We start from the raw sequence: 16,488 nt of genomic DNA on the forward strand, positions 1-16,488 counted from the left end.
CTTCGCCCAATAGAGAAATATTGGGCGATTAAGAAGCAGGCCCTCCGGAAGAACCCAAAAGTTGTCAAATCGGAGGCGGACTTCAAGAGAAAATGGATTTCTGTTCAAAAAAAAAACTACAACCTGACGTTGTACAGAACCTTATGGACGGGGTAAAGAGGAAGGTGCGAGCAACGGGCTTGGGCTTGTAATGTAAACCCCACCCTCTTTATTATATAAACTTACTGTATACAGGGAAACTTCGATATAACGTACCCTCGTTATAACGTACCCTCGATATAACGTACATTTTACCTCGATATAACGTACACATTTCCAAAGTGTAAAGGAAAAGTTTTTTCAATATTTTTTTTTCTGATAAAACAATGAATTACCTGTATTGTGATGCTAAAACAAATTTTGTACCTTCAATAAATCCCGAAATACAGGTGGTTTTGTGATTCCGGATTCTAAATGAATCAATCTTTAATCAACAGTACGAAGGAAAACATCATGAGAAAGGCTGGCTTCGTCTTCTGATTGAAGTTATTCATTACCTTTCTAAAACAGCAACACAATATGTATTATAGACTACGTTTGTGAGTACTTTATTACGGTTCGATATAACGTACAATTCGATACAACGTACAATTTTGGAAGTGAAATGTACGTTATATCGAAGTTTACCTGTACTTACTTCGATGTTATTCGTTTCTCTCTCAGGGTAAGCTACGAATATAATAAGGGTAGGGTTTACATTCTATACTCTCACTCTCGATATTTTCCCATCACATCAGGGGTGCCGCAGGGAAGTGTTCTTGGGCCGCTTATCTTCGTTTTGTTCATAAACGACCTGAGCTTTCGACTGAATGCTGGAAATAACAATAACAATAACATCAATAACATCTCATCTTGACTGTTGCGTGCTTCAGGCTGACATAGAGGAGCCACGGCGGTGGTGTCAGGATAACGGAATGGAATCGAATATCAAAAAATGTAAAACAGTGTTGTTCACCCACCGGCAGTCTCGAATTGAATTCCGTTATTCAGTAGGGCCTGGATCTTGTTGATTCCATTCGCGACCTTGGTGTCGTCCTAGATAACAAACTGAGGTTCAATGAGCATATCTGCGTCACTACCGCTAAAGCGTTTGCTGCCCTTGGATTTGTTCGTCGGTGCACCAGTAACTTCAGAGATGTCTACACAACCAAATCGCTATACTGCTCCTTAGTACGTAGCATTTTGGAGTATGCTGCCTGCGTGTGGTCTCCGCACCCAAATCACACGAATAGAGAGAGAGAGAGAGAGAGAGAGAGAGAGAGAGAGAGAGAGAGAGAGCAGCGTAGTTTTATTCGATATGCTCTCCGACAACTCCCTTGGACAGATCCAGACCACCTCCTCCCCTATTACTCGAGCCGCTGCAGACTGATCGCGTTGGAATCGTTAGCTTCTAAGCGTGCCAACCTTCAAAAAATATTTGTGTTTGATCTGTAAAATGGAAATTTTAACTGTCCATCCTTGTACATTCTATGTACCATTCCGACAACTACGTGAGCGAGATTTGTTGTTTATCAATCGCCATAGGCCTTCCTACGGATTCCATAACCCCTTGCAATAGTGAATGCAATAGTGCGTTCGATTTCAACGTGTCCAAAACTGTTTTCAAAAATAGGATTAAGAATTTAATATAAGGTTTTAGTCTGTGGAATTATAAATAATTCGAGACGGTGATAAATAAAATTAAAAAAAAATAATTCACTATTAACCTATTCACACACCATAAAATATATAAAGTAATAGTAAAAAATGTATAATGCAATGGTATTGTATCACAACCACACATACACATTTTTCTGATATCATATAAATGTTTTCAAGGGTCAAATGACCCGTTGCGGTAGTTAGGCCAGATTACATATATTTCTCAGTAAAAAAATAACAAGAGAGGAGTAAGCACTGAAAAATACATTCGATGTATGTTTAGGAAAATTAGTGTATCCCCCAAAATATATATTTTATTAAGGCACATGTGGCGTTAGCCTGACGGGGCCGGGAGTCCAATATTTTGACAATTTTTGTCTTACAACTATGTTAGTAATATGTAACCGAATACTCGCCGCAGGAAAATTAGTGTAGGCAAATGATGTTGTGACAATGCTATTTGCAAGAAATGGGTCATTTGACCCCACGTAGTAGGTTTAGTGTTAAGCATTTTGAGTGGTTTCATTGCAAAATTGAATTCTCTGATGATTATATTTCGATTTGTGAGTTAACTGAGAAGCGATATTAGGTATGTACGGAAAAGTAAATTCATTAATCATTCATTAGATTATTGAAATAATTGCACTGGTGGAGTTGAAATGGATAGCCACATACATAATCACATTCAATGCATGATGGAAAATGAAGGAAATATACTACCCTTTTTTTTATCTCGCTTTCTCTTTTTGTTCTGTTTAAGTTACTGGACATACAAACACTGAGAGAGAGCGAAATTATTGCTATCGCGAGCGATAAACTTCTACGCTTCGTATATTATTAACCTGTCCATATTCCCCCCTATACATGTCCATTATACCCGCCAGGGCCCGAAATCTTCGAAGGTGAAAAATCTAGACCGACTTTACTCTCAGTAGCTTCGCTTCGACTAGAACTGCTTCGGCAGTCGTCCACAACAAAAAGTGACTTGACTAGAAAATTAATTGACTAGCGTTGACTAGCGAGGATGACTGAACTAGTCCAGTCAGTGGTTATTTTAACCTACTCGACTAATGAATACAAATCTGCCTCTTCATTCAACTGACTTCAATCCACATTTCTACTCCCCTAGGAACGAAATTTATACCCGCGTACGCAATCTTATTTTTACGTCCATATAAAGAGGAACGAAAACATGATTTCTGATGCAAAAAAAAAGTTACTCCATCAATGGACGGTTTATTGTCTACCCATCGTGAACTCAAACCAACGAACTTAGACATTTATCAAGTATGCTATAAAGGTCCTCGCGTTAGTATTAGGCGTGCAAAATAGCGCACACACACTGCACGCTATTTTATACGTGTAAGTAATTTTCGTGTACGATACAAAAAAAAGTTCACCTGTGGCGTATGTCAAATCACGTTGAACTCAATTTAGTCGTTTTAACGGAGAAACTGCGTGAAGAAGTCAAAAGTCATTAATAACTAAATACGAATATAGTCAGTCTACTGAATACGGATATTGTCAGTCTACTGAATACGGATATAGATAGTCTGCTGACTATCCTCAGTTGATTATGACTATGCAGAGTCCTGATACCCGCATCGATAAATATGTTCTACTTTTGGGCTTGTTTTAATTTCAGTAAAAAACATGGAAAAACACATTTTTAGAAAACATTTGGTTAATTATTTTGAAAACCAGTACATTGAACTGTAAGAAACTGCTTTTAAGTTTTGGAAAACACGAGTTTCCAAAGATACAATTGAAGTTCTTCTTAACATGTCCATCTTACCCCCATTTCCCATTACATGGTTACCTCGGCTCGCGATGATTACCGACTTCTAACATAATAACAGTGTATCGATGAAGTCAGGAATATCAGATTATGGGTCTGATCAAAGCGCCTAGAAGTATATCCTAAGGTGAGGCCGTTTCGTCACTAAGTTGGCTAGGGAAGCGGTTTATGAAAACAGTACGGAAAAAAGCAAAAGGGGAATTGTTTGCTTGTAGTGTGAAAGAGACAGACTGATCACGAGCGAGCTTCGGCACTAGCGTATTGTGTTTTATTTACAAACAAAACACAGTAGACTTCCAAGATGGCTGAAGAGTGGTTTTAGCAAGTTGGCCCACCTTAGGATATACTTCTAGGCATCGGCGTAATCGGCATCTCGCATACTCTTGTTCTTAGATCTGTCTTACTCGTTTCAATAGTGAGAAGTACTTAGTATAGGTCAAGGTTAGAATCATTTTAAGAACCATTTCTACAATTTTGGTGAATAATAATATCATCTATATCTAAGAACAAACCCGAATTTATCCACCTCACGATTAGTATAATCTGAGCTACTCCTATTTGTGATTCTGAAGTTTAATCCTCTTGTCCTTTCCATTCTCGTGTAATTTGATATACAGGACATGTGGTTTGATTTAATTATTTAAACAGAAACTGCTCAGCAGCGTTGGTTAGAAGCATAGTCTTCATATGAAACATCTAATGGGTCTCAAGGAATTTGCAAAAAAGCAGACAGTGATTCAGATTTTCCTTAGGCGGATATCAAAATTATGGAAAAAGAACATGAGAAGAGTTTGAGCTTGGGCTTGAGCTTGGGTAGACTGTACCATTCGTAGTTGCTCTCCGTGATTGACCTGAACCAACCAAATTGCACAAAGAACACACAGAATGACGCATGAGACTAGCAAATCATTCTCGTTGTGCAATTTTCGGTGATTCGAGCTTTAATGTTCAATAACGACTCCGACCACGTCTTTACAGTCACCAGGGGAAGGGAAGAAATGTTAGTATGATATTCTGGCCTTCGAAGGGTCGCCTCTATAGCGTGGTTCCCTAGCGTTTATCGTGGAAGGGTTAGTTGTTAGTGGGAATGGTTAAGAAAAATCAGGATTCACTGCGGTAAGTGATGTGATTAAGTAAACGCGAGCTATTGACTACTTGACGAAACAAAAACTTCATGTGTCATAACGCGCAGTAGAGATTATCTTTAGGTAACCTGAGAAGGAAAGCCTTAACAATTTATTGGACCAGCTATTGTTATTTAGTTATTAAACGCATCGTTTTAGACGTAAAATAACTTCGGGAAACCTGAGAAGATAACCGAGAGAACCCCTCCAAGGCCAATCGACTCGGCGATATGTTTCGCTGTTTATCACGCCTACTCTGGGCCTGATCACGAACATCACTACACGGTGAAAACGAGATGAAGTGTATAAAACCTTGCATAAAAATCATCTCGCTCTCACCGTGAAGTGACGCTCGTAATCAGGCTCTCTGTATCGCAACTTCAATCGCGACGATGGAGAGTCTTTTTTGGAAAATCTGAGAAAGTCACCGAGATAACCTCTCTAGTAACAATCGTCCCGGCGATATATTCTATTATTCACCGCGTGTACGCTTTTTCTCCGATCCGATTGGTTCCAGAGGAGCCCTCCCGGTCACTCCATCAGGCGCCTCGCAATGACATCACTTGCCGTCACGATTAGGAATCTAATCGCGATGGCTGTTGGCCTCCTGCGAAACCCGAGATTGAAACCGAGAGAATCTCTCCGTAACCAATCGACCGACCATATATTCCGTTAAATTGAACCATATGGTTTGTTAAGTAATTAATAAATCGAAGAATTACATAAGGCATAAGTCTGAATTATATAAGTCTTGACATTCAAAAACTGAAATTAGAATACCAAACCTAGGATTCCAAGTGTAAATGAGAACATGAGATGAATTTAAAAACAAAAAACAAATTTGACGTAGAACTACGTCTTTCAGGAAGTGTGCCAAATCAGAAAACAGGTCACTTTTTTGTAAAATAAAGTTAACGTTAATAATTATTTTCACAGCGAACAAATTCTGATACTTTGCATACCAATGGAATCAGAAATTCTCTAAGATTCGTTTGATATACTATACAGTACAATCCACTAATGCCTAAACAGTAAATTAATGAAAACTGGAAGCATTATTTTTTCCCATACGTTTGTTCTACCGAATTGTGTGCATTCCCGAACAGAGCTGTCAATAATGAGCAACTGATACATTCGTTTCTGCCCGTATTCAACATATTTGATTTAAATAAGCCATCCGCGATTTGAAGTCACTCATTCTTTGTGTGGACACCGACTGGACAACGTCGTTGCTGGACGAGCTGGATGACGAGGGATCGAGTGCCTTTCTCAAGGCAATGAGGGTGGAGGTGTGGTGCAGGAGTAGAGTAAAGTTTTCCAAGGGCATTTCTCAAGGCTAGAGACGAATGAACTGAAAATGTTTAAAGTCTCTATAATACATAACCTAACATAATCTAACTTGAAGCCACACCACTTCTCGTTTGGTGGTCATCAAAGCAACATGGTTACCGCAGAGCGTCGAGCGGGAGAGGATTGATTTCCTGTCGAGTGAAGGAGGAGTATGGAATAGAGGTTCTTTCCACAAGAGCCCTTCTAAGGACTAGAGGCGGAAACCAAAAATAGAAAAGAATGAAAACACAGGTGCGAGTGAGCTAGCATAACACAACGAGCGAATATCATTCATGCCTAATGCTGATTTCACACAAATAAACACACAGCACGATACAAGGAGAAGAAGCCCTCTGTATCGAGGTGTGCTACGACAAAGAAGATCAGAGCTACTCGACTCTTTCGAGTCTAATGAGAGTAATAAAAAAATAAATAACTAAATAATATTACAAAAATTTCGATGCATTCTAAAATAATTATCCGAAGTGATAAATAAGTGGATTGAAGAATATAATTCCGTAGTTCTACGTCGAAAACGATCGTGTTCTAGATACAACCCATTACAATTCTTAATATTCTTTCATTCAAAGTATGTCTTCAAACAAGTATCGTTGAAAATATCTATTACGTAAAAAGAAAAAAAAACAATGTCCTTATTATAATTATCGTCCTGATTCGGGTCTCGTCCAACAATTGGGAAGGTTTGAATTACAAAAACCAGCTCTGCAATTTTGAAAATTTTTACAGTCATTATTTTATACTAAAAATATCAACAAATCAATATTATACATGATCAATCATAATGATCGTTCTTTCTAATAAGATTGGAAGTAGACATTTTGCCATGTTTGAATGGGTCTACAGGAGCTACAATTTAGACCCTTGATTGCATCCCATAGCGCATTTATCGAACCCAAATCAACAAATTCACGTCCTCTGGATTCGTCAGGATTTCGTTTTAAAATATCACCAGGCGGGTAAATTGCTGTTTGTTTATCTTTTCTTTCCCAAAAAGCAATACAAAATTTAAAATGTTAGCAAAAAAGCTAAATAAATACAAAATTAAACTTACTCCATTCCCCGTGTCTAGCTTTCACCATCTAAAACACAAGTGACAAATATACTTGTTTTTCTCCGTGACATGACAGTATTGTGGTATTCATAATAACACCGAGTTCATCAAAGTTGTCACGACGAATGAACTCTTCCGGATTCTACACACACGGTGGCAGCCGTAATAACGTTGTATACAACTCACCTCGTTTTCACCGTGATCAGGCCCTATATTTATTTTGTTTCATCATCATATCATACTTTAAATATAATTATGATTTTTAATTTGTCATGTCATCATATCAAAATTGACCCAGAGCACCTAGAGATAATTAACACTATAATTTCTTCATTCAGGACCTGCAATCGGAGATAGAATCACACCGTGTTGTTTATGATCGTTTGGATAATACTGGTAGAAAACTTTTGGGATCACTCACATCTCAAGAAGATGCTGTTATGCTACAAAGTCGGTTGGACGAGATGAATCAAAGATGGAATCACTTGAAGTCCAAAAGTGTCGCAATAAGGTAGATATACAAAAACTTTGAAACATAACAATGGTTTATAAAATCTTCTCTTTGTAGAAATCGCTTAGAATCTAACTCTGAACATTGGACAGCATTACTTTTATCCATAAGAGAGTTGACGGAATGGGTGATTCGAAAGGACACGGAATTAACTTCTTTGGGTTTGGGGCCACTGAAGGGTGATGATAACAGTTTGAAGAAACAAATGGTAATCCTGGTTAATTAAGCGATTGTGCGACCCTCTAATATTGGAATTTTTCAAGGACGATCATCGCGCTTTTCGTCGACAGTTGGAAGATAAACGACCAGTCGTAGAAAGCAACTTACAAAGTGCTCGACAATATGTATCAAACGAGCCACAATTATCGGACACCAGTGATTCGGAAGGTAAAGTGAACTTTGATTAAAAAAAAAACAAAGAGGGCAGTGTGCATGGCAAAGCGTAGGCGCCATATTCCATTCAACTCACTTGCTTAGCACTTCGGATATTGTTGCTTTTTCTTATCATTCTTGTATACCCTTAATATTCCTTGAGGATTTACGCCTTCTTCTTCTTCTTTTTTTTGAGAGGCTTAAACTCTGCAGTTCATTCACCTCTAAACTTCGTCGTCTCAAGGGAGTGTTACTTGCGTCATTTTAACTAGTACTTAGTTGAGTTGTCCATGCCACAGAACACGTTTCGAATTATTTCGAGTGGTAAACTCCAGAATTCTACAGTGCACGCACAGTCGGAAGAAATTTATGTGATAACATCACTCGATATTAAATGCCTCTAGTATAAGAATATTATTTCAGAAAGAAAGTCAATTTGAGAATTAATTTTTTAGTAGATTTTTTTTCCCTATGAATTATTCATAGATACAATGGATATAACCGATTGCGAAATAGTGATAATATATTGTCATTAACATTTTTGAGAAATTGTGTAGTACCTGTTTTAGTGAACCACAAAAATATGCCTCGTCGCTATGTCATAGTGCTCGTTTTTGACGTCTCTAGGAGTAATTATATCAATTAGTCTGCTTTGGCAATATGGTGCAATGGGATCGAGAATCAACAAACTTTATAAAAAAAAAACTACAATAAATACCATTTAGCTACAAAAATTTACTCTCTTAGCCTCAAGAAAGGTTCAAAGTTAATGAAACACATAGTTCTCCGTCAAAAACAAGAAGATCGAAGAATTCTCGAGAGAGTTTTCCGTGCGCGTTCGCTTATTAAGCGAATGACCGTGGGTTCAATCTAAGGACCCTCCATTGATTAATCTTCTAATAGGCCTTTTTCAAGGCTAGAGGAAAATGAACTACTTAGTTTAAAGCCTCTATGATAGAAAAAACAATCAATCAACAGAATTCTCGACAGGTAGCCTAGATGAGTTAAGAATTTTGTTTTTGCATTCAAGATGAAGAAAACATCAAACAGCTAGGTGGTATTCTAGCAACATGTCCCACCCATCGCATTCGTCCAGCCCTGGCGATATTCTGAATGCTGGGTCCGTTGTGAAGTTGCACCAGCTCGTGGTTCGTTCTCTTCCTCATACGTTCGAGATTCTCGAGTTTTTTGATACTTTGTAATTTTTTTAAATTGATGGAAATGAGAAGCATTTTCTTACATATTTGTTCTACTCATTTGGTTGCTTACCTACCCGTACGTCAATTACCAGCAATTGCATCGGCGAGGGGCTTTTTTATATATCACTGCTAATCAGTCGCAGAACGAACATTGAAATGTGTGAATGGACACTGTGGAGAGATGAATATTGCAATTTAGGTCCTGCGCGGTGACAACCTATTAAACAGTCAAAGCGTAAAAGCATTTACCATTTCTTTTGTCCCGTCTTGCTTCTGCTAAGTAATGGTGCACAAATTACGTAACGCCAAAAATCGTGGTGGGGGAACGAACTTGTTCCCACAGCATGATTTGTCATCTGGGAAAAGATCGCCGCGATGGCTATAACACCAAGATGAAGAATAACGAAGATATTTTTCAGCCAGGTGTTGTGTTCTTCGATGGAAATTTATTGTAGATTTTTTTTTAAACTCCTATAATGTTTGTAGGCCAGCGATACTCAACCTGCGACCCGCGGGCCTCATGTGGTCAGACGTGCTCTTCTGGTGGGCCAATCTGGTGTGTATGTATCATACACAAAAATCTATAAATATTGGTAAAAGTTCGCGTCCATCACTCAGTTAAAGCATTCATTCGTTGGCCCTTGTCACTGCTTCCAAATGTTTGTACTAAAGAGTTTCAAGCTCAAATTTTTATAATGTTTGTTTCTTGCCGGTTATAATTTCGTAGTACACGTGTAATACGTGTTTGTGGACCCTCTGAAAAAAGGTTGAACACCACTGTTCTAGTCGACAATAATTTCGTACTCCTATGTTGAAAATGCTGCCGTTTTTTGGACACTCCGTTCTATTTTTTAATTAATTTTTGGAGTGACAAGTTCCAGAATACGCGTGTTTAGTGCAAGTCGAAAGAATTTTTTTTAACAAATAATCCATTTGTGACGCTAACCACTTTGCCACGAGAGTCACGAGATTTACTATATGATGTATATCTGATTTAATTGGATGAATTTCGATGTCTATTCATTTAGGTATATTTTCAATTTATACAGCCATTGACAGTGAAACTCGATACATGTCAGCAGACGAACAAAATAAGGAATTGACTCGAAGTATACGACGTGAAGTAAACAAACTATCCGAGCAGTGGGGTCACTTGATTGATCGCTCAGATAATTGGAATCATCAGTTAGAGGAGTTTGTGACGGTAGGTATTATTATATTAATATTATCCTCATAAATTATTATAGACACTATCTGACATTCGGGTAATTTAGGAAAAAAGGTACAACATTAAATTGATAACCAATTGAATTTCTAAATTTTCTTCTAACTTAAATCAAATTCTTTGCAATTCACAAGTACCGTGATGTGCCCTAATTCCGATAGAAAGTTACTCCTTGTGCTTATATGATGCTATTAAACGTGCCACTTGCTTGGAATTTGTTCCACTACTGATAAACATACGGATGAGAGCATTGCCGCATTCATACTACATATAATGATGGAAAAATATGGTGCTTCTTGTTCCAATCGACAAAACCATCGTTACTCCTAAATCCGTTTCGGAACAATAATTCCACACTCCACTCATCAAATTATTATTCATTCATTATTAACTAGCTGACCCGATAAACTTCGTCCCGCTCAATATTTGTTCTTTTGTTATCAATACCTTCAAACATTCACGTTTTCTTACTATGAGCAAGTTCATAGGTCCTATCGCAGAACTGTGTATTGATTGATCTTCTAATCGACACCGTTGAATTTACCTTTTACTATAAATTCCTAGTATTTCTAACAAAACTCATCATTATAATATCAGATTATTTTCAGACACAATTCTCGTTCAAGATTTTTCAACCACTTGCAAATAACATGTTTCTCCGTTACATGGAATAAATGTTTTATACAGAAAATATGATTTTTTTTTTGACGTGGGACTACGTCTAACCGGAATATATGGAGGGTAAAATGAAAACCTAAACACAGAACATGCAGGAAAAAATGAAAGATTTCGAATGCTTATAGCTCGAACATTTCGTACTGGATAGGATAGATGTTTGCATCACTTGATAGGGAATATTTCTACGCATCTATCGCAACTAACAAAATGTTGTTTTTCATTAGATAAACAATTGAATAACTGTAAAATATTAGGCGTTATCTAAACGCCCTAACTGCATCGTTTTGATTGGCCCGATTTACGGTTTCCCTAACACAGCCATCAAAACCAAGCAGCCTTGGGGAAATCGGCATTGCAAATACATGAAAGTAGGGGGACTTTTGTTCTCATCGAAAAATGTTCCCTAACACAGACTTTAAAACCAAGCAGCGAAATCGGCATTGCAAGCACACGAAAGAGCCTAGAGGCGAGTGAACTGAAAAGTTTAAACCCTCTTAAAGCCAAAAAGAAGAAAAAGAACACACGAAAGTAGGGGGAGCTTTTGTTCCCACCGAAATGTGTTCCCTAATAGAGATTTCTAAACCAAGGTGCCTGGAGAAATCGGTATTTCAAATTCATGCAAGTCGGGGGTATTTTTGTTCCGACTGGAATGTGTTTCCCTAACACAGACTTCAAATCCATGAAGCGTGGGGAAATCGGCATTGCGAATTCATACAAATCGGGGGTATTTTTGTTACGATTGAAATGTGTTTCCCTAACACAGACTTCAAAACCGAGGTTTCTGGGGAAATCGGCTCTGCAAATAAATGCAAACTGCGAGTACTTTTGTCATCGCTTGCCTTTGTGCAGAGTGGAATATCTCTGTCCTAACATGATCTTCTAAACTTAGAAACCTGGGAAAATCGTGCAGCCACTAGAAGCGAATGAACTTCCCAGTTTCAAGCAAATTCGAGATTCGAGAAGTATGTACACTTTTGGGATGTAAACTTCAGAGGGAAATGTAAAATAAAATAATCGTTTGATAATTTTTTTTTGCCTTTATTGGAAAGATTTTCAGCCTTAGGCTGGTTCATCAAACGTTTGATAATTCTTCCGTACATATATTTTGTTCTAGTCATCATACCAAACGTAAAAGGTCCGTCATTAAATTTACTTGTAACGAAGAACAATCAATCACAATAAATGAATTGACTTTACACGGCATTTGTTCATTTTTTTCACTCACAGAGCAAATATATTGAACTCAATTGAATTTGGAAACTGTTTCATTCAATCAAGAATTTAATCAATACAAACGAATGATTGCTAAGCTAAGGTAGTTCCACGTGAACCTTGCGGTTATATCATAGATATAACCCACTAATTTTTTTTTTAAATCATTTATTTTCAATTGGCTCAGCAACGTTAAGCATCAATGAGCCGTGTTTGTGAATAGGGAAAAGCCCTTGTGAGTAGAACTATGCAAATGTTCTTTCTCAAAAAGGCATAAAAACCCTATAGTTTTTTCAAGAAATGATACAATATAAATAATTATATAACAATGCATAATAAAATAATATTTGAGGCTTCTTCTTGAGGATTTTTTGATAGAGATAACCACCTCCTTGAAGATTGCGTGCGAATGCGTGAATCTGAATGTGTTTAAGTTCTGAGGGAAATAGTTGGAGAAAAATTAAAACATTAAAACCATAGATTATTGGTAAATAATAGAATTATTAATAACAAAAAACAAAAAAAGTTGGAGATGTAAACGATAATTAAAAATAACAGAAAAAATACACACATACTCATACTTGAAAGTGTATGGACTTGAGGGAATAATATATCAACGAAATAGCATCGAGATTGCGTGTAGCCAGAACGTCGCGGATCGAAACATAGGGTGTCATTCCCTTTTCGCGGAAATTTTCTATTAAAGATAACCTGTTATTTTGAAAATCAGAGCAATACCACACAATGTGATCAATATCGTGTTAACCTATACCGCAAACACATAAGTTACTATCACTAATATTAATTCGGAAAAGATGTGCATTCGAGGAATAATGATTAGATATTAGTCTGCACACTACCCGTATGAAATCACGAGAACAATTATATCCTTTGAACCATGATTTGAGGGAAACTTTAGGAATGATAGAATACAGCCACCGACCTTTATCACTTCCATTCCAACTTGTCTGCCAAGATTCAAGTGCACGTTCACGAGGAATATTGAGATATTCATCAAAAGTAATGGGCCTATGAAATAAGACTCCTTCCATTGCGCCCTTTTTAGCTAGAAAATCTGCTTTTTCATTTCCTGGTATCGAACAATGAGAGGGAATCCATACAAAAGTGATATTAAATGATCTACTCATCAAAACACTTAAAAGCTGTTGGATTCCAGACAAGAAATACGAAGAATATCTAGACCTTACCGAACGAAGTGCCTCTAAAGAGCTGAGACTATCAGAAAAGATGTAAAAATGTTCGGGTGACAAGGACTGAATATGTTGTAAAGCAGTGTATATCGCAGCCAATTCCGCAACAAACACCGAACAAGGTAAACTAAGCTTACGGAATGTGGAGAAGTCAATATTAAATACCCCAAAGCCTGTGGAACCATGAAGACTGGATCCATCAGTAAAACAAGTTTTGGTTGAGTCAATATGTTTATATCTTGACAAGAATATTGCAGGCATAACTATTTGGCGGAGATCACCTGAAATACCACTAACATAAACTTTCATTGTCAAGTCAAAATTAATAGAAGGATTGAACAAAATTGAAGGAATGGATTGGAAACCAGATGAATCCGATGGGCTTTTCAGGGTCAGAAATTCATGATATAGTAACATTCGCTTAGATTGAGTACCTAAGGTTAGCATTTTTTCAAAGTTTGCTATCACTATCGGATTGAGTGTTTCACAACGTATCAAAAAACGGAATGATAACTCGAAAAAGCGCACAGAAAGAGGAAGGATGCCAGCAGAAATTTCTAGGCTCATTGTATGCGTTGACTGCATACATCCTAGAGCAATACGCAAACAGCGATATTGAATTCTCTCCAGTTGCAGAATATGAGTACGGGCAGCGGATCTGAAGCAAAAACTTCCATACTCCATAACAGATAGAACGGTTGCTTTATACAACCTAATTAAGTCGTCAGGATGGGCCCCCCACCAAGTCCCTGTTATGGATCGAAGAAAATTTATTCGTTTCTGACATTTTTGTTTCAAGTAGCCTATGTCTTTACCCCATGTGCCTCTGGAGTCAAACACAACTCCTAAATACTTGAATGACAAAGAGAGCCTAATTGTTCTACCCAAAAGTTTAAGTTGCAGTTGAGCAGGATGGTGTTTTTTTTGAAAACACAACCATCTCTGACTTTTCAGTAGAAAACTCAAAACCCAATTTACAAGCCCAATCAACCAAATTATCAAGAGAAATCTGCAAGGGATTATACAGATCAATACTGTCTTTGCCCAATACCGACACTACGCAATCATCTGCATATTGTCTCAAAGTACAATTACCTGATAAACAAACATCAATGTCATTTACATAAAAGTTGTAAAGGATTGGACTAAGACATGAGCCTTGAGGGAGACCCATGTAGCTAATTCGTAAAACTGACGAAGAACCATGGGAAAAACTCATATGTTTTTCACGCATAAGGTTAAACAAAAAACTATTTAATTTTGGAGAAAACCCATTTAGATGAAGTTTTTCAAAAAGAACCTCAATGGAAACTGAATCAAAGGCACCCTTGATGTCTAGGAACACTGATGCCATTTGTTGCTTTTTACTCAAGGCGATGTCAACCTCTGATGAAAGCAGAGCAAGACAATCATTAGTTTCTTTGCCTCTACGAAACCCGAACTGCGAAAGTGAGAGAAGGTTGTTGGATTCTATCCAGCTGTCTAAGCGACTTAGAATCATTTTCTCTAATAATTTGCGAATGCAAGAAAGCATTGCTATTGGTCTATAAGAATTATAATCAGACGCAGGTTTACCAGGTTTCAGAATAGCTATAACTTTGATCTGTCGCCACTCATGTAGAACAACGTTCTGCTCAAGAAAAACATTGAACAATTTTAACAAACGTTTCTTCGCATTATCAGGAAGGTTTTTCAATAAGTTGAATTTGATCCTATCTGAATAATAGAATTAGCTCTGCGATCGTCAAAAGACTCACCCCAGCCAATTCCATGTGAGTTGAAATCTCCTAAAATAAGATGAGGTTGCGGTAGAAGCTCAATTATATTCACAAGGTTTCGATAATTAAGCATTGTACTTGGAGGAATATAAATAGAAGCAATGCATAAATCTCTACCCTTGATACGTGCCTGACACGCAAGAATTTCAATTCCTGTGACTAAAGGCAAGGGAATCCTGTAAAATGGATAGCATTTTTTAATACCTATGAGAACTCCTCCATAGGAATCATCACGGTCTAAACGAATAATATTGAAATCATGGATGTTTAACACATTGTCCGAACGAAGCCATGTTTCAGATAAAGCAAACACATCACAATTCAAAAAATGGAGCATTTGCTTGAAAGAGTCAAGTTTTGGTAGAAGACTTCTACAATTCCACTGTAAAATAGTAGATTTCTCTGACTCATTCAATAAATTAGGCATCGAAATTAATGAAGGAGAGGAGGGGCCACTTTGAAACCATTTGCTTAGCTAACTGACTGATAGTAGGGAGCCAAGCAGAAATGAGACATTTCATTGAATCTGAAATTCCGAAAATATCAAAGATCCATCCAACAATCGAAGAAAAAGAAATACCTCCTGTAAATGATTGGGGTTCAGGAGCCGATTGAGAAGCGAATCTGGAATGACATGACAATTCAGGGAAATGAACGTCATAGTTAGAGGATCCCCAACCAGGAGGGTTATTGTTGGAAGGAGCAGAAAAATGAGAAGCTTCTGGTTGATTAGAGGATAACCCTCTTTTTTTAGCAGGCTTGGAGGAGGAAGTATTTTTTCTCTTTCTAGCTCTTCTCGCGATTATTGGATCGAAAGTAGTATCCGATTCATCATCCTCTGATAAAACAGAGAAACGATTTTCTGAAACCTCGGATACCTGAGGTGAAGCTGCCTTAAGAATATCAGCAAAGGTTCGCTTAGAACGATCCTTAAGTGATTGTTTAAGTTTAATAGAACGGGATTTGTATTTTGGACATTCCTTAACTGTGTGAGGAACACCTCCACAAAGAATGCATTTATCAGCATCCTTATTGCAAGTGCTTTCATCATGGTTGACTCCACATTTAGAACATTTAATTTTATTGCAACAGAAGGTTTTAGTGTGACCTAACTGTTTGCAATTAGTGCATGTCATAATTTTGGGAGTAAATAATCGAACTGGAAGACGAAGCTTATCAATGAGCACATAATTTGGAAGAGCTGTGCCCTCAAAGGAGATTCTGAAAGAACCAGATGGGAAATATTTCTTTTCGTTACCATCCATTAAAAATGAATTCAGGGATCTTACTTCCAAAATT

The 16,488-nt window shown here is 37.4% G+C and overlaps 1 protein-coding gene across 8 annotated transcripts in view; it reads left to right on the forward strand.

Moving 5' to 3' along the window:
• Nucleotides 1-16,488, forward strand: part of LOC129769390 (dystrophin, isoforms A/C/F/G/H) — a 388,267-nt gene that overhangs the window by 260,435 nt on the left and 111,344 nt on the right. For 7 of the 8 annotated variants that reach the window (XM_055771638.1, XM_055771636.1, XM_055771635.1 and 4 more), the window contains 4 exons: nucleotides 7,342-7,514; nucleotides 7,572-7,722; nucleotides 7,778-7,901; nucleotides 10,114-10,289. In XM_055771638.1, coding sequence (XP_055627613.1) covers nucleotides 7,342-7,514; nucleotides 7,572-7,722; nucleotides 7,778-7,901; nucleotides 10,114-10,289 — 624 coding nt within the window. The remainder of the gene's footprint in view (nucleotides 1-7,341; nucleotides 7,515-7,571; nucleotides 7,723-7,777; nucleotides 7,902-10,113; nucleotides 10,290-16,488) is intronic. The other variant, XM_055771634.1, reaches the window with a different exon arrangement.

Source organism: Toxorhynchites rutilus, chromosome 2 (assembly GCF_029784135.1).
Source record: "Toxorhynchites rutilus septentrionalis strain SRP chromosome 2, ASM2978413v1, whole genome shotgun sequence".
Classification (NCBI taxonomy): domain Eukaryota; kingdom Metazoa; phylum Arthropoda; class Insecta; order Diptera; family Culicidae; genus Toxorhynchites; species Toxorhynchites rutilus.